Source organism: Scophthalmus maximus, chromosome 21 (assembly GCF_022379125.1).
Source record: "Scophthalmus maximus strain ysfricsl-2021 chromosome 21, ASM2237912v1, whole genome shotgun sequence".
In the NCBI taxonomy this organism is placed as follows: domain Eukaryota; kingdom Metazoa; phylum Chordata; class Actinopteri; order Pleuronectiformes; family Scophthalmidae; genus Scophthalmus; species Scophthalmus maximus.
Window position 1 is genome coordinate 2985125 of NC_061535.1, and position 18160 is coordinate 3003284.

Genomic DNA, 18160 nt, shown 5'->3' on the forward strand with positions numbered 1-18160 from the left:
TTTGCCCACTGTGCCACGGAGCTATCACTTTATATTACAGGTCAACGTTGCGGTGCTTAATTATGTGCCGGCTGCTCGGGGCTCCTAATAACCTGTCATTGAGGGGAATTTGAATGTCACACCATATTGTTGGGCCCTAATGGCGGCGGGCAGATCCACTGATGAGCCGTTTTGGGACAATTACAGCGGATAGTCAAATCACAGGTCTGTGTCTGTGTGTGTGTGTGTGTGTGTGTGTGTGTGTGTGTGTGTGTGTGTGTGTGTGTGTGTGTGTGTGTGTGTGTGTGTGTGTGTGTGTGTGTGTGTGTGTGTGTGTGCGGGGGGGAAACACACACCTGACATGGGCTGACCGGCTGTGCACGCGCACGCACCCACGCACACACTTGTTGTATCTTGACCCTTGCAATCCATCCCCTCGCTTGACACAAAAATACCCCCTCCCCCCCTTCCTCTTTCTCTCTCTCGCTGCTGAACCTGTTTAACTGGAGCCCATGATCGCCTTTATTATCCGCCTAATCCAGATATCAGCGATTTCATCAAGCCGGGGAAGATATGCATATCATGAATTATTTTGACACTGGGACCTTTTAATTTTCGCCGGCAATATTTCATCTCACCAATCAGTGCCTGGAGTGGTTGTCGCCGGGCGGATGTGGCGGTGTCAGAGGACGAGACTAACCCCCCGCACACACCCCCACCCCGCCCCCAGTGGATCCAAATCATCCGGGGGGACAATAATGAGCTATGGCCACAATTATGATCTGCCTGTGTGTGCGTGCATCTCATCAAGGCCCCCTCGCTGCTGCTGCTGCTGCTGTAGGAAGACGATCACACAAGGAGATGCACAACGCAAATAATGTTTGTTTTTTATATTTATCATATATAGTAATATAAAATGTAAGATCGCCTAATGACTTTTTCATTTATAGCAGTAGGGAGATAATAAGTCCTACTAAATCAGTGTTTGGAAGTATGGGCCTTCTTACTGATATACAAAGAGTAGGATACCATTGTTTTGCAGTTACTTACTTTGCAGATTGACAGAACTGAAGTACAGTTTGTACAGTACCTGCACTTGGCTTTCCTATGATGCTGTTTCATACATGCTCAGCTCCACATTTAAAATGAAAATACTGCACTCCATCACATTCATAGCTATTAAAGCAGTGAATGGATTTGCTTTTTTTACACATAAAACCTACAGCAAATGTTTTAAATTGTTACATTAATTAACTAAAATAATAGTTGACCAGCTTACTTTATAAAGCTGCTTCCATGTTGATGCATCATTGAACATAACTATAGATTATTATACATCCTAATAATTCGTAATGAATGGTTTTACTGGTAAAAGTATACATTTCGCTGATACTTCTAAGAAAACATTTTTACGCATGCTTTTGCATTGTCCCGTCGCCGCACATGAATATTTTACATATAGCTACATAAGACACGATCAGCTTACAAAATATGATCCATTGTGACATATTATACGACCAACTGTAGTTAAAATTCACCTTGACCATGCAGCTACAACATTATATGGCACTTACATGCAGCAATATATAATACTGACAGAGGCCATTCTGGATTATACAGTAAGTATGTGCTATTACAGTTTGAGTATGTTTGACTTAGAGTTCATTTTTAATACAGAACTTTTTAAACTTAAAAATGTGAACACTGTGGTGGTGAATTACTTAGCAACAACGTTCTAATAAGACATGCTTCATTAAGGAATTGTTACTAATAGTTTTCTTGATAATCAATAAACCTGATGAATTATGAATGAACGGCAAGACACTAGAAATAACAACTTTGTTGACCACTTACTAACACAACAGGCTCGATGATTAAACCTCTTTATTGAGGACTTATTAAGATTCATAGCTGCAGGCTTGGTGGCCCATTAGAAAGTGAGGCACCAATACATGGGGAACTATCACAACTGCGTTATTACCAGACAAACCTGAAAACCCTCAATTTGCTCTCATGATTTGTAACTTATCTGTTAAGAGGTCGTTTTCATTTTTCTAAAAATATTTCAAAACATCACTACAATGTGAAACAATAAACCTCCACCATGGAGGCGAATGAAAATGAGTCACACTCAGCAACCACCTCACTTCACTTGTTCCCCCGTCGACACTCAGAGAGGCTGCACTCACACACACACACACACACACACACACACACACACACACACACACACACACACACACATGCAGCCCAGTGTGTGTGTGTGTGTGATGTGCACTGTGTAACTTAACGCTCGGTGTCTTTACCTAGCTCCCCGTGGAGCGGGCATTACACGCGCAAATTGGATGCTCAAACAGTCAGTCCCTGACCTTCCCTCATCTCGGATGTTGACCCCCGTATAAAGAGAGACATTACATCTCGTTACACAACAACACGGCCCCGGCGCCTGGCTGCAGATAGAGAAAAATGTCTCAATTAAATCTTCGCCGGGCCCCGCCGGGCCCCCCCGGGCCCCCCCGGGCCCCCCCGCCGCGGAAGAGTTATCGCCGCCCCGGCAGCGCTGATCGCAACACTCACACATCCTCAAAAGTTATTTGACATAAATTGCCGGAGTCACATCATTTCCCGCCGCACTCTGAGCGGGATTTACGGCCGATCCCATTGACTGGGAGCTGAACCTCCAATAAAATTCCTCAAGAGCCCGCAGGGATGCGCGACGCACCTATCTCCCCCCAACATCAGCCCCTCCCCAGCCCCTGCACAGATTAGACATGCAAACACACACAGGTGGTGGAAGGGGGGGGGGGGGTGATACCGACAACACATTCATGCAGCACAGATATGCACCTGATACGGTCCTGCAGGGTGGATGAGGACTGACTGTGGTTGATCTGATAGGGGCTGGAGCAGGGGGCAAAGGTATCTTATCCAGAAGACTCAAGACGGAGTGAAAGGGAAATCGTGGCTTTTGTATGGAAATGAGAAGGGAGTGCAACTTTTACCTTCTGTGGTGGAGGATGTCCTCATGTCCTCTTGTGTCCTCTTATGCGCAAAACCTCCTGAGAGAAATATAGTATAGCATATGAAACCTTGGCGAAAAACATTTAAAGCAGTGAATTGCCAAAACCCGGTGCTCGGTCATTGCAGAGAAAGGTGCACACTACAGTATATTAACTTCTACAAACAACCGCAAGGCTGCATCGGGCCACAGATATTACAGTGTGAGGGGAACAAAGAGGTCCGTGGGTGCAGTTAGTGTGTTGATGTTTATTGTTGCTCAAACCAGTTAGAGTCAGTTATGCTCTGGACCTCACACTTTCTCCATTGTTCCTCGTGTCAGGCTTACTGTCTCTCTCTAGTGGTCATGTGTGAGAAACATGAGGCCTCACAGGTCACAGATATTTATCCAGGCTATGTGGCATTGCAAGGGGCACAATATATATATATATATAGTGTATAAATCTGTTGTTTCAGATTTTGGTAACAATATTGTGTGCTTGTAGCCTCTTGATGCTAAGAACACAACAGAGCACAAGGCAACATGGGTGAGAAATCCTAAAAACTATGAAAGAAAATATTAGAAATTAAAAATGTCTACAATCTACCAATAACTTGAGCGCTGACAATAAAAAATTATGTGGTAAAGTTCCACTGATTGGACCTTGAGATGAGATCATGAGTTCAATAAATCAGATGGTTATGTCTCTATAAAGACACTGGAGCTGGCACCTTGTTGTTTATGCAACTCAACTTAGAAAATAGCAATTGTGTCACTTTGATCCATGTAGCAATGAGCCCAAGTCACATTTCAAGATGTCAAGAAAAGTGACTATTTTACAAGTTTGACTAAATTGCGACATCCTTTAACAAATTATTTTTTGTCTGTGTCCAAATTAGTTAATATTTCTTTGCAGAAACTTCATGTAAATAAATCATAACGTCTTCTCAATAGACTGTCCAGGTGAAAGCTACTTAATTCGAAAATGGCAGAGAGATAATAAAAAAATGTTCTGTCTAAATATCACCATTGAGCGTTACCTAGTCGCTGTCGGTGCAGATGATACAGCGGGGCAGTGAAGGCCTCCTCTCCGCAGCTTGGCACAGCGTCTCATCGAGCAGCATCAGCAGCATCAGTGGCTGCAGGGCCTACAGCTGGGGCTGGCTGCTGCCTCTGCCTGCCCACCAGCACCGTGGCTGGGGGAGGTGGTGGGCAGCCTACACGATCGCCCTGGGGCACCTCACTTATGCACCAGTAAAGAAAACTGAATTTCCCCCCTCTCTCTCGGCTAAGAATGCTTGCTGCCCTCAGCGATTTGACTTGACAAAGTGCGGTCTGGGGCACTGGTGTGGGCGCTGCACACGCCAGGAAGATGAGACAGGCCATCTTAAGAGTGTAATACAAAGAAATCATAGGTCAACACTCATCATATTCACGAGACCCCAAGATAATGATGCCAAGAACAAAAAGCACCAGCCAAGTGTCGATTTTAAGTTTATCATCATTTGCGTTGACAGTGTATGGGAATCTACAGTATTAAGATCTGCATTACAGTACATTATATTACATTTGATGACAAATGAAGTCTGTACATGTTACATTTTGGAGGGCTTGGTTTTTGCAGCCTTCAGACGCCTTGAATCTAACAGTGAAGGGAAAATTTACACTTTGATCAACAAGAGGACAGTTCGGAGAAAAAAAAATGTATTTCAAGTATCCTTTCTTTGCAGTATGAGCAGAAATGAGACACCAAATATTAACATGAAGTGGCATGAGGGGAATTTAGAAACTAATTATTTGCAAAAAAAAAGAAAAAGAAATGGACAGAAAAAGAATACATTGTAATACTGATGATGATCCACACATATACTCAACTCATACTTTTTATCCAAAACATTATTATGAAGGCTTTTGCTGAACTATAATCACTACATATAATAATAAGAAAAGAAAAAAAGGAGTTATTGCTTTTCCAGAGAACAGCACCATCAATTCCATTCCGTCAACTTGACCTCAACCGACTGTGACGTCTCTGCACCATCAGAACAATAAAACTCACCTGGTCAGCACACTGTAGTGTGTAACTGTCGTTGGGGCTCACACGAGTCAGAGGAGATGAGAACTAAAACTGGTGGGAGTTCCAGGATTGTGCGGGTTAAAGACTCAAATCCCTAAATGGTGACATTAAAAATGCATTTAAGTATTACAAAAACAGAAGAAGAAAAAAAAATTCCATTGCATCTAATGCCTGAGATCTTCAGAGACTCGGGCAGCATTTACAAAATGTACATCCCCAGGCCCTTGTTACAGTACGCCACTACTGAGTGTATGAAGTGTGTGTGGACCAACGTGCTCTTTGCTTTTAAGGACACTGCTGGCTAAACTGAAAATTTAACTGAACAGGCGGATGCACAATACTGTAAAAATATTGGCGGGGGTCCAGGTACAAGACCGGATGGCTAACAGGTTTGTCTTCCTCATGCAAATCGAGGGGTTTAACTAAAAAAATACAGAAGACCGTAATGGTGATGGTGTGAGACAGGACAGTGAGAGCAGAGGTAGCCTAGGATCTGTGCAATTCACGCAGGGAGCGGTCAGTCAGAACACACATTTGATTTTAGCTGCGTTAAAAGAATCATGGGCGTAATTCCCGATTTGTGTCAGAAACGACCCAACGAAAACGAGGGGAGGTGTGTAAATAAGCCAGCAGGCTAATCAGCTCCTCTCTCAGAACGCGACAAACCGTTTGAACGCACGTGAGCCGGAGGCTGGATGGACTGCGGCCTCTGCCTCTCGCGTCTAGTCTACCCTATCTACTGAAGTGACGTCCCTCAAGTGAGAAAAAAAAAATCTGACGTGCTCCAAGCTCTGAAATCATTCGAATGAAAGATGAATAAATAATCATTACAGCGAAATGTCAAAAAGGCACACGCACACAAACAAGAATCACAAATCTAGGCATCAGGCAAAATTGGCACAAAAGACTCATAACATGCTATAAAATATCTGGATAGGAAGAGAGGGGGAAAAAAATCATCTTGAATAGGAAGTTAGAGAATGAAAAATAAACCAGGAGGAAAGCAACCAAACAAAAAAGGAACTCCCATTTTTTTTAAACACACAGACTAAGCCAAATAACAATGAAATATGCCTGCCACATGTCACCTCTGTCACCGCAGTCATGCACATCTCCAGACTGCTATTTGGTTTGTGAATAATTTTAAGTCCCCTGGCTATGCTTTGTGGGATACAAATGCAGCTAGTATATAGTTGTACACATACAGCCAATAGTGAGGTTCGTAGCTCAATATATATATACACAAGTTAATGTTATTTTTACCGGTTCCACTTGGAAGTCCGGCACTTGTCGCTCACGCGTGGGCTCTGTGTGCTTCGCGGGCCTAGTGTGGGGTCGAGGGGTAGGGGCGTAGTCCGGGGACTAGGCTGAGAGATGCTAAGGCTGCAGCTGCATGGTGCTCGTGGGGAAAGAAACGGGGAGTTCAGGAAGAAGGAACACAGGTAGTGGTCACCAGTAAAAAGAGCGGGTCAGGAAGTTAGCGGCCGTGCTGAGCCAGCCTGCGCCGTCTGTGATGGAGCCCACACGTGTGACGGCCTTGTCCTGCTCCTGGGACGGACTCTCCTCCTCCTCCTCCTCCTCCTCGGGCAGGTAGTCTGGGATGTCCGTGTTCTCCTCCACCGGCACCGCCGAGTCCTCCTGGAACGGTACCATCCGCTGCACAATGACAAAGTAGACATAAAACATAATAAATAACACGTTGTTTATCAACATGCTATTTGGCCAAACCACCAATTCATTAGATTCTAGGATTAATGTCAAACACAGTTATTCCACTACAGGGCTAAATAATAATCATCTGGAGTCAGAATACATGAGTGAGCCAGGTCTGACCCCTGCTGGCCACATTGAATATGACTACCAATGCAAAAATGATTAGAGTTCTCTGCAGATTATTGGAAAACAAACTGTTTGGAATTTCCTACATAGTTAAAAGTGAGCAGTTTCAAATACAGCATCACTGTAAAGTTTGGTGCGTGCTGCAAGTTGGTGGCACAATGCTTAGAAAAAAAGAAAGAGGTACGACTGAGACCGGTCATGTGTTTGGCAAAAAAGCAACTAGCCCACAGGCTGAAGCAGAGATGTGACCAACTAATCATGTCAGTGTGAATAAGTCTCAGCCACAGGCAGGAGGGCCTCACTCCCCGTACACACACACACACACACACACACACACACACACACACACACACACACACACACACACACACACACACACACACACACACACACACACACACACACACACACACACACACACACACACACACACACACACACACACACACACACACACACACACACACACACACACACACACACACACACACACACACACAGCGAGCGCTGCGACCTATTAGTTGACTATTGCTGAGTGAAATGAATTAGTCTGGATTCTGGATTAGTCTTAGTGTGGAGTTTAAAATCTCACCTCTCCTCCATCTTCGGTCTTCACCACCTGCTGAGCCGTCATCACTTTGGTGGAGTTGATTGCTGAACCCAGAGCCTGAGAGAGAAACAACATGAGAGTCGACACATCTGTCTTCATCTCAAACATGAATAGACGACTTTGTGGAGAAAAATTAAACGTTAAATGTGTCTGTTTTTCCATCAGTTGTATTCGCACAAGCAGCATGAACGACAACGCTGTTCCCAACACAGGTTGATTAATACAGTTGGTCAACTTTGGTGCTCGTGGTACCAACACTGAGATTAAAGTTATACCTTAGACAGCCAACTCACTGGATACAGTACAATTTGTTTAGAGCACATTTGCAACTTTTTGGGCAAACCATACTATTTCTGATTAAACAAGGCATTTATTAAGTTCTAAACACTATGACCAAACATTGACCAAACATTGACCAAAATTAGAACTGCTAATCATTTGTTATCACATGCCGGCAACAGTATTGTGTGTCCCTGACTTCCCGTGGGGGGGAAGTTTCTGCCTCCGAACAGACACGTACGTACCTCAGCCTTAAGGTCAGAGCGGATCCTGACGACACATCTCTTGACAGCCATCTGGAAGGTGAAGCTGATGACCCCTCGGATCTTTAGCAACGCCTCCTCACACAGGCTCCTTCGTGTCTGACAGCAGACAGGGACCAGGTGACAGGGACGGACAGATGTGTGTGTGAAACCACAAGTCCAGCATGACATCAAAAATGCTTAGAGGGAACTTTATACACTATAAGACTGGAAATGTAGAGGATGCTAATATTGAATTAGATCAAATTTGTGCTTAAAAATATATTGAAAAACATTCAGTTGCTACATACGTGTTATTGAGTAAAGCAGTTTACATGATTACAGTTTCCAGCTGCCACGGCGATGTGTGTTTCCGCTGTAGTGATAGCAATGCAGCCCACCAGAGGCCGTCTGTCTGCTGTAATGTAATCTGGCTAGGTGCAAGCTTCCTGCGGAGCAGCACTCAGGTTCAATCTCAACGTCCTGCTGTTCAATGCCTGACATTTACAACCTGACCCCCTCTACCCTCCTGTCCCAAGCTGGGTTCGAAACCGCTAAGACTCACTGTGACGGCAGCAAACATGATGCCCCCCGAACAGAAGATGTTTGTGCGTGCGACCGTCTCTCTTGCTTGTGAGTGCACTGCGAGAAACACTTACGGGGTCGTCCAGTCCGTCGATGTGCAGCACCACGGTTTTGGCCCGCTTGTTGCTGGAGCCCATGAAGAACTGGGCTTTACGTCGGCAGGAGGCGGCGGCTGCTTCCGCCTGCTCAGCCTCCTCTTTACCAGCCGACTGCAGAATTTCATAGATCTCTGAGGCCAGAAGCTTGGTCTCGCCGGGCGATGTGCTCCTTTGGTGAGAGAGAGAGTAAAATACAAGGGAACAGATTATTACATCAACCAGGGAGGTTATGTTTTCATGACCATTTGTTTTTAATAAGTTAGTTAGATAACAGACAAACTACTGAGCCAATTTCCATGAGATTTTGTAGAGGGGTGTGGGGTAACCTGGGACCCAGACGAATTCTACCAACTCATTTAATTTGTTCTGCAAGAATACGGTCTGGATCCCCTCCATTGGGAAGTGATTTCCCTCCAGCAGAAAACGTGCTGGTCTAATTACAACCGATTATCTGATAATGGACGGGGTTTATAACACTACATGGACGGAAGCAACTTTTGTGATCAACTAAGGCTGCCGCTGATGAACGAACATATGACTAAAGGTAACAGATATTTTCAAATGTCGGCAACACTGATTCACAGATGAATCTGTCCATGCCTTTTTTGGTCTGCAGCAGGAAGCTTAGAACGATCCCTGTCTTTCGTGTAACCCAAAACAATGCTGCCATCCACCACGTAACAATCAGACTCGTGCTAATTAAGCCTACACTTCAGATTTTTACTGCCCTTTGAGCAAAAAACTAAAAACAAAAAACCATGACAGAGCACATTTTCTTGGGCAGCAGCTTTCCTTGAAGAAGCCACATGAGGTCAGTGGCAGTCGTGATGCCAGAACTGATGTATTGTGAGGGATCCTGGGATACCCCTGCAGGCTGTACTGCATTATATGTCACAAAGTCCTCACTCCTTCAACAGTAACCACATCTGACATTGTCTGTCTGGCGTGGCTGTTGTCTGGGGGCCCGGTGCTCACAGTCCTGCCTGTCAGCCTTTCAGTGAGCCAGACACTCTGCTCGATCAATTTATTCCTCTCGTCATCGCACTCAATGAGGCAAGATTTTTCTTGTGCTTCTGATCGCTAGAAGTCAAATGGGAATACAAATTAAATTCACACCTGTTTCGTGCACCGCGCAAGATGTTCCCCCGACAGCTGTGTGTCGCAGCTCTGTGCAGCTATGATCGACCTCTACCCAAAGTCAGGACCACGAGCGGGGAGAGCCGCTGCTGTCACTGCACGGCACCTCATGATGCCACCTCTGTCACAGTGAAGTGACTGGCTTATCTCCAGGGCGAGCAAGAGCTTCGCCAAAAGGAAGAGAGGCGGGAGAACAAAATCATAAGAGCTAGAGTCGGCCACTCCAACATTGGTCTAATCCTATCAGGGTGCTAATGATGAACGGCGAACACTTAGCCCAACTGCCACAGACTCTCTGGTAAAACCACTGGCCTCCTCAAACCATATATCCCAACTCCTCGCGTGACCAGAATGGGTTTATCATGTTACTTTAGAAAATACAGATTAAATAAATTAAAACACTAAATATTAAGACTAAAACCAAACAACAAAGGAATATGCTTACAATATACCATGTGTGCAAATTCTGCTAAATCTACAAGAAACAAAGAGAAAATGTAAGCATACGCTGCTAAAAATATGCAAGTGGACTAATCAAGAAATTGTGGCGAGGTGGCAGGATGTATTAAAATCTATGACATGCAGAAACAGCAATTCAACCGGTTCCCCCCCAGTTTGATCACATTCAACCTGACGTGGCAAATGGAGGGACATTGTGCGGCCTGGACATTTTTGCAGACATACACACACTGTCCATGCAAAACAAAAGAAATTCTAGGTTAAGGTTTTATGTAAAGAAAGTGCGCAGTGAGCGTGTGTGTGTGCATGTGTGTGAGTGACATGTTGTGGTGACAGGAACTTGCTTCTGCATGACATTCTGCAAACTCAGCATCATGCCCAGCTCGTCCTTCATCTTCTCCCTGTTGGCTCGACATTCTGCCAGGTAGCGCACGGCCTGCAAGGACAAGAGCACGCGTTATCTATCATTACATGTATATAGAAATAAATATATCTCTTTCCCTTATGATATCACAAAGCCTCTGTCAGCCTTATATTGTAAGGGGCACGCATGTGCAATGGCAAAATATTACATAACCAATATAAATACATGCGCACTGACCCTGTGTTTACACTTCACGGGTTACTGTCAAAGAGCTGCTATTACGTAAAAGCCACTTAGACGTGTGCTCACACAACAAGTCACGTACTGAACAACACGCTGCTGGTAGGGGGGGGGGGGGGGTTACACCACAGTACAGACAGCAGATGTCACCACTGGACAGGGTCTCTTAACATGTGGCTGCTTTAATGTCACCATGTGTCTGTGGCTCAGTGTTGCAGGAAGTGGCCTTTAGACGGTGAACAGAACCAGCTAATTACAGAACCAGCAGGGAACTGAGCTGAAAGAAATGACATCTAAAGAACTGCTGTAGATATTTCAGCATAAAATGTTGACACAATTCATTCACTGTGTTTAGACTTAATGTTTTGATGAAACAATATCTATCCTTATGTCGACATGTACATGGATGCTGCTTTTACCAGCAGCGCTGAGTAGACGATCTGCGGGTTGGGGTGGTCGAGGAAAAGGATGAGACCCGGCAGACAGCCCTGGTCCTCTACTATGGCTCTGCGGTTCAGGGGGTCCGCGGCGAGATCCCGCAGCTGGTTCACCACCGTCAGTGCATCCACCTCCGCACTCATGGCGCCGCCTGTCTTGACGCAACGCACATCAAAACCAACCTCTTCACTCTACTGAGAGGAGAAAGTACATCAGGGAGATTACTTTAAGCTAGTTAGGACTGCAGCTTATTATGATTTTGATTCATTATCAATTACTATGGATAAATGGGTAAACGTGTCTCTCAATTTTCCCCAGACTGAAGTCTTCAAATGGCTTATTTTCTCAGACAAACAGTGAGCCCCCCCCCCCCCCCAAAAAAAGGTTTTGCAGTAATATCAAATTAATAATAATACTATTATTGCAATGATAGATTTTGTTTACATAGCACTTTTCAAGCTTTAAGGACACTACTTTCCAAGTGAAAATTAGAGTAGAAATTAAAATCAACAACAACACAAACCCATGAAACCCCACTTATAAGAAATGCAAATTTTGGAACTGAAGCGCATACGTTGAAAATTGAAGTACAAGTATTATTTTTGTTATAAATAAGTAAAGTAATATAAAACACAACGTAATAAAATCTGAATAAAAACAGAGACAAGCAGCACATCTTCACATTTGAAAAGCTGGAACTGGTGAACTTCTTTTCTCTGAGTGAGGTGAACATTTATCAATTGGCAGAACTGTTGACAAACACATTCCTGTGGATCAACTCGCCAATTAGAGAACCGTTGCAAATGGTGAAACACAGACGCGTCGATCGTTACCTTTGTTTCAAATAATGCAGAATAATGTAACACGTTGCATGTCTGTCACATGCAACAACCACTGAACTTTTGTCAACACCCCATCGCCTTAGACCACGTTTTACTGATTTATGGAGTGGGGGTTGTTGTCTTTTCATCAGCAGCACACTGTGATGTGAGGCTGCACAATCTTGAAAGTTACTAATTTCACTGATAACACTGTACTTGTCACGTGAAAAAGCGAATAGTTTCGCCTGCTATGGTCGGCAAATTATAAAATGCTGCCGTTTGATCCCTTTACTGCTAAACACACTCGAACAACTATGACAAAATACAACTACTGGTCTGTGACAAAGACGCTTTCCGCGACCCCCAGCCTCACCTTAAATCACGCCCTGTGCCACAGAGGGGATTCGGCAGCTAAGCTAGGCTAGGCTAGGCTAGCTAACGTCACTTGACAATAACAAGCATACCTCTTTTGTCAGCGTTCTGTTAAAACCATGGGACCTCCCCCGAGCTGACTTCGGTTACAAGAGATGCGGAAAACGACGTGTCAACAGGCAGCTGAGTTCCGACGCCACGTTAAAAAAACAAATGTCACAAAGCAATTAAGAGTAAACCCAGGCCCTGCGCCTCTTTCTTTACTATGCTCCTGTAAGCTAGCAGCTGGCCACGGTGTTTGGGTTTTTTGGCACGTCAGCGGGTACAGCTGTTTTGAGCATCAGCACATCCCAGTTGTCCGCGGAGATCCCAGCAGTTTAAGCCGGACACAGCCCCGCCGGGAAAGGCAGTGGAATATAACGAACACCCACAACGTTCCCGACGGCGTAATTTGATTGACGGATACGCAACCCAATCATTAGATAGTTTTATTTTACAGGTCAAATGTAGTTGGCGAGAGTGTCTGTCAATCATTATGAACAACCAATGGCGACCGTACATAGGCACAACCTACCCGCTGTAGTCCGTATAATCCAACTGGGCCAAATTGTTTTCCATGGGTCGCCTCTTCTAGTGGGAATCCGACAAGGTTGTTACGTTGAGAAAGTTGCCAGCAAACGTCTTTCTCGGTAAGTTTACTCCAAAGTCAAACTGTACATAGTGGGACTTTGAATATTTATATAAAGTTAACACATTCGCGACAACCACCGCTGTGGTTACCGTATCTTAGTAAAAGTGTCACCGGTTGTTCAACTTGGCAGGACTTAGCTGTGGTCGTTAGCATCAGTTAGCCACACCGTCCGCTAAAGTTACGAGCCGCCGGTTTGATTTAGCCTAGCACGTTAGCGTGAGATCAGTTAACATCTGTCCGAGAAGTGCGAGTGAATTCCAAGCGTTTCTTGGTGAGATAAAGAGACAGAGCGCTTCAAGTACTGCGTTGATTTTTTTTCTCCAATAATTAAATTACTTAGGAATATCATATTTACAGCTGCCAAGTCAATCTTATCTATGAAATAGTGACAGAAACGTCAACGGGAGAGCTTCCTCTCTACCTGTGCTACTGCCTGTTTGTACATTTCACATTTACCAAGCATCGAATCTTATCGGCATCCTACTGTCTGCTTTATGTCAATACCGTCATTTTTATTTGCCGTGTTGCCAATTTGACAGTTGCATTACACACTGACTCCACTTATTGGAGAAATGGATCAGAGACATTCCAAGTCAATCCTCCATCAAGTGCCGCCAAGGAAAATATTGCATGATTGACTGTATGTAGTTGATACAAGCCATTAACCACTGAATATGCTGATACAGAATTTATGTCAGTTTTTCAAGCTCTGCAAGCTTTATGTTTCAACCTGAATCCCTCACTCTTTGCTTTGTGTTCGCTTCCAGGTGACCATTCGGTGATGATGCCCTCGGCGTCCAGGCGTGTGTCCACCTGCCCTCCTGAAACGCACTGACAGAAATGAGTAAAGACGATGCACGGGTCGAAATGGACCTGGTATGTGAGAGTCGTGGATGTCTGCTAAATATTACTACGTTTTCATTTCAATCCCATGTTTCGGACCATGAAACGCCGCCTGAGAAACACAAGTGAAATGTCCTGGTTTTTCCCGCTCCATTGCGGTTTTTGAAGATTGCATTCAGTTGATTGATAAATTAACTGTTGTTGAAATGTGTTTTTTCTTCTTCTTGTATTCGTGGTTTACATTATGTATTATATGTTTTGTTTTTACAGGCTTTTGGATCAACCAAGCCCTACGGGTCCTCGAGGAGTATTGTGAGGAGAATCGCTACTAGTCTTCCTCTCAAGCCCTGCCCCAGGGTTCATTTTCAGGTAACACGATCATCATTTTTGTCATGTAAAATGTATTTATAAATCCTAATCTGTTTATCTTGTTTTTCAAGTTCTTAAAGTTTGTCATTTACGATGTGGGCCCTGTCTTCTCTTTCTGTCGCGTCTCTCCTGGCTGTTCCAGTCACTGCCATATGACAACAACTCACAAGCCCTCTTCAAGTTTAGTTTACCTTTGCATGTCTGACTGTTTTCAGCTGTGAACCATAAACAGAGTGGGTGAAGTCATGAGAACAGAGATATGTGTTGGACAGGAGTTTTTCAACTGTTAGCAGATCAGTCTTTTTGTGATGTGTCGGTGTGTAATTAAAAAAACATTAGCTTGTCTTTTCTTCCCTGTCTTCTTCAACACTGTGCCTTCTCTTCTCTTCTGTCTCCAGCCGCCCTCCCTAGCTATGGGGAATGCAGTATGTCTGCTTTAGGTCAGTTTGTTTAGCAACCTTCAACAACCTTGTGCTGATTGAAGACATACTCAGTCACCTGAACCTTTTATCAACGACAGCCCCTCCCTCCCCTCCTCCTTCTCAACTTCCCTTGTTTTAACCCAAATCACATCTATATCATTAAACTCTTATTGTGAATTGTTGAAATGCACTGTTGTCATGTGTGTGCTGGTGTATTTTCTTATCTGGCATGTTTTTCTTATTAATTCTTTCATGTGGCTTGTCTCTTTATCACGTTTAGCTTCATCCGTACACCGAGAACGCCGGTGTCCTGATTGGTGCCAGGAGGCAGCACTGTCAGGTGGCATCTCTGGCTGATATCAGCTGGATTGACGGGGATGAGGAAGAGGAGAATGATGATGATGAAGGCTACCTTGGCAGACCCAGGTGAGTGGGAGATATGCATTGCAGTTCATGTTAAAGAATATGCTTATTTCGGCGAATAGTGTCTAGGATGTTGTGATTCTGTTGATCAGCTGTAGTTATGTCACGATTTTCGTGAAGCAGGTCAGGGATTCCAAAGGGACTCGTGTTTCGAGCCCATCAGCCTCATCCTCAGAGAAGACCATTAACTCGCCGGAGGTCGCTGCCCAGCCTGAACCAGGGGGCTCCGGACCCCCAGGGGCCAACAGCCGCCAATGACGAGGCCATTCAGAAGATCAGCGCACTGGAGACGGAACTCTCCAAGCTCAGAGCGCAGATTGCACAAATCGTGCTGGCTCAGGAGAAGAGCGCACAGACAGGTATTTCCTAACGCAGTCTTTTCCAAATCCTACACTCAGCTACCTCCCTATTGTGTCAAAGTAACTTGAGTAATTTGTTTTCCTCTTTTTCACAACTGTAGTGATACAAAATGGCCCCTAGATGGCAGCAGAGTTTCACGGCTATGATATTCCTCTTTCCTTTATTTCACTACAGCTGCAACCACCGGACCCCCTCCTCCTCCCCCTGCACCCTGCGGCGCCCTGCCTCCCCCTCCTCCACCACCACCCCCTCCTCCACCACCACCCCTACCGCCCCCAAATCTCCAGCGGACATTTTCAGCCATAGATATGATAAAAGAGCGCAGAGGGAAGAAGACCGACGGACAGACGGTTTTGGATTCCAAGCCGGCAGAGATCCCCAGCATGCTTGATGTCCTGAAGGACATGAGTAAAGTCAAGTTGCGCTCAGTCAAAAGGTAGGCCTCCGCTTCAGACGTGGGCCGAAACACATTCCCTACCTTCAAATACATTCTCCAGCTTTTTATTTTCCTGAAGTACAGGGAAATGCAACATATTTATTCAAAGGTAGTAAGAACTAAGACAAAGATCTGACAGCTCGAGTTATATTTGTGACCCGTATGCTTTAACAGCCGTCCAGTGGAGGGAGTTGCCAACGCTAAGTCCGGTGCGCCCACGGACGCCGCCACTCTCATCGCCGAGGCCCTGAAACGCAAGTTTGCCCACCGCTATCGACACGACAGCGAACACAACGACAAGGATGACTTCAAACTTCCCGTTCCGGACGTGAAGCCTCGAACGGAAACGCCTTTGGTGAGAGATGTTTGATTGATTTCACCATAGTTTCTGATTAACAGCTAGAAGGTGTTGTAATGTAATGTGACTGATGTCTAAGTGGTCAGTCGGCTGCCATGCACTTTATTTATCCTTCTGTCTCTCTTCACAGTTCGGGCAGCACATGTTGAAATCAACCGGAAAAAAGAACTTGCTCTGAACAGCTGATTCTGAAGTGGGACTCCAGAAAGTACTGTGGTCATTTTAAAGTGCCTTAGCAAAACTTTCAATATCTGCTGTCTCTTTGGGAAAACAAATGGCTTGTGCCTGAACTGCAAGTATCAATCATCTCATAATTGTGGCGTCCGTTCATCATCCTGACCAGGTTTGTTTTTGCACTTTTATAACATATATTAGCTTTTTGTTTTACAAAAGTGACTTTTTTTCGTTAAGCTTTCGTTTTTAAATTCATCACAGTCCTGAGAAAACGTCAGAAGCATAAGAGTTCTTAAAGCAACACTATACAAACTTTTAATATTATTTTTTTGTTCAGTCGTCATAAGGTTGAACATGTGCACATAGCTGGTCAGTTTTTCGCCCTCGTTTCTAACGGGTCTGTGAAAATCTGAAGTTCTTCTTCCACAGAAGAAAGCAAGCACTTTCTTAATTGTGGGATGTCGTTGATGTATTGTTTATATTTGTATACAGACTTGTAGACTAATTTATGATTGGAATCTGTGTATTTATGTTGTGGTAGATTTAGTATATTTTTGTTCATAACAGTTAATTATGCCTTAGGTTCATTGTAATTATTTGCGTTATGTTGAATCTGTGTAATATGTGTCGTAGTTGCAAATCTTGCCATGTTTTTTAATATTTTTTGCTAGTTAAAGCAGTTTTAGTTGGCATAATTTATCTCTTTACTACAACTCTCTTTTAAGAGCCAAAGACATTCCAGTGATGCTCAGGCATATTCTGTCTTTAACTGCCAAACTTGACCTTTTCATTTACCTTCCTTTTTTTTAAACCGCCTGGTCTCCCATGATGATTAAATAATGAGGAAAAGATACTATAACTGTTAAGCAAACATGGGGCACTTAAGGTCCATGTGCAGTGTTTGTAGATATTTTGATAAGATTCGCTTCTCGCTGCAGGACTCAACCTTTGCCAGAATGTTGACTCATAGTTCAACATCAACACCATCAACAAATACTGCTTGTTTAAACAAAAGTAATGGGTCCTAAGGTGCCCACCGTTATCAGTATCCCAAAGGCATCAAACCGGTGTTATTGCCAGTAACCATCATGTTTTCATGCCTCTGTTTAGAAATGTGATGTACTCGACTCTTCGGATTTGAGGTTTTTAAGGCAGTATTTTGTTCAGTGACTGTTCACTCATTGTTACCTGTTCTGACCAATATATAAATATATATTTATATGTCCGTGTAGTTGCTGCTTTAATTCAACTCTTGTTTTTAATAAGGGAAAGTGGACCAGATGTGTCAGTAATTGAGTGATTTAAATTCATTAGTGGAAGTTTTGTAGAAGAGATGTCTTCCATGAAAATCTACTTGAATTGTAAAATCGAAATAAAAGTTTATGGTCGTTCATAACGTGCTTTGTGTCATGTCTATATGGTCTAAGTGTGTACGTCACCTTTTTTTACATCACTCCTAAATAGTTAGGATGAAACAAAGACAAAGGAAATATTGTCCCACAGCCTGAAGGACACGTTAACGTACAACTTGTATTATCAAGCGAAT

At 44.0% G+C, this 18160-nt stretch overlaps 2 protein-coding genes across 6 annotated transcripts; one reads left to right on the plus strand and one right to left on the minus strand.

Moving 5' to 3' along the window:
* Positions 1–4458: 4458 nt before the first annotated feature.
* armc1 (armadillo repeat containing 1) lies at positions 4459–12942 on the minus strand. 4 transcript variants are annotated; one of them, XM_035618572.2, is made up of 7 exons: positions 12631–12942; positions 11327–11536; positions 10648–10739; positions 8684–8876; positions 8028–8162; positions 7486–7560; positions 4459–6710 (listed from the first exon to the last, which is right to left on the minus strand). In XM_035618572.2, exons 2-7 carry the CDS (start codon positions 11486–11488, stop codon positions 6504–6506), a joined length of 864 nt encoding a protein of 287 aa, XP_035474465.2. In that variant the 5' UTR covers positions 11489–11536; positions 12631–12942; the 3' UTR covers positions 4459–6503. The 4 variants fall into 4 exon arrangements, with proteins under 4 accessions (XP_035474465.2, XP_035474466.2, XP_035474464.2 ...); XM_035618573.2 differs by having other exon boundaries at positions 11327–11539; positions 12540–12942; XM_035618571.2 differs by having other exon boundaries at positions 11327–11539; positions 12631–12940.
* A 139-nt stretch (positions 12943–13081) lies between these two features.
* On the plus strand, positions 13082–18007 carry mtfr1 (mitochondrial fission regulator 1). Of its 2 annotated transcripts, none has more exons than XM_035618569.2 (8): positions 13082–13227; positions 13997–14105; positions 14343–14441; positions 15144–15289; positions 15407–15645; positions 15821–16082; positions 16257–16437; positions 16571–18007. In XM_035618569.2, exons 2-8 carry the CDS (start codon positions 14070–14072, stop codon positions 16616–16618), a joined length of 1011 nt encoding a protein of 336 aa, XP_035474462.1. In that variant the 5' UTR covers positions 13082–13227; positions 13997–14069; the 3' UTR covers positions 16619–18007. The 2 variants fall into 2 exon arrangements, with proteins under 2 accessions (XP_035474462.1, XP_035474463.1); XM_035618570.2 differs by having other exon boundaries at positions 15410–15645.
* The last annotated feature ends 153 nt before the right edge of the window (positions 18008–18160 follow it).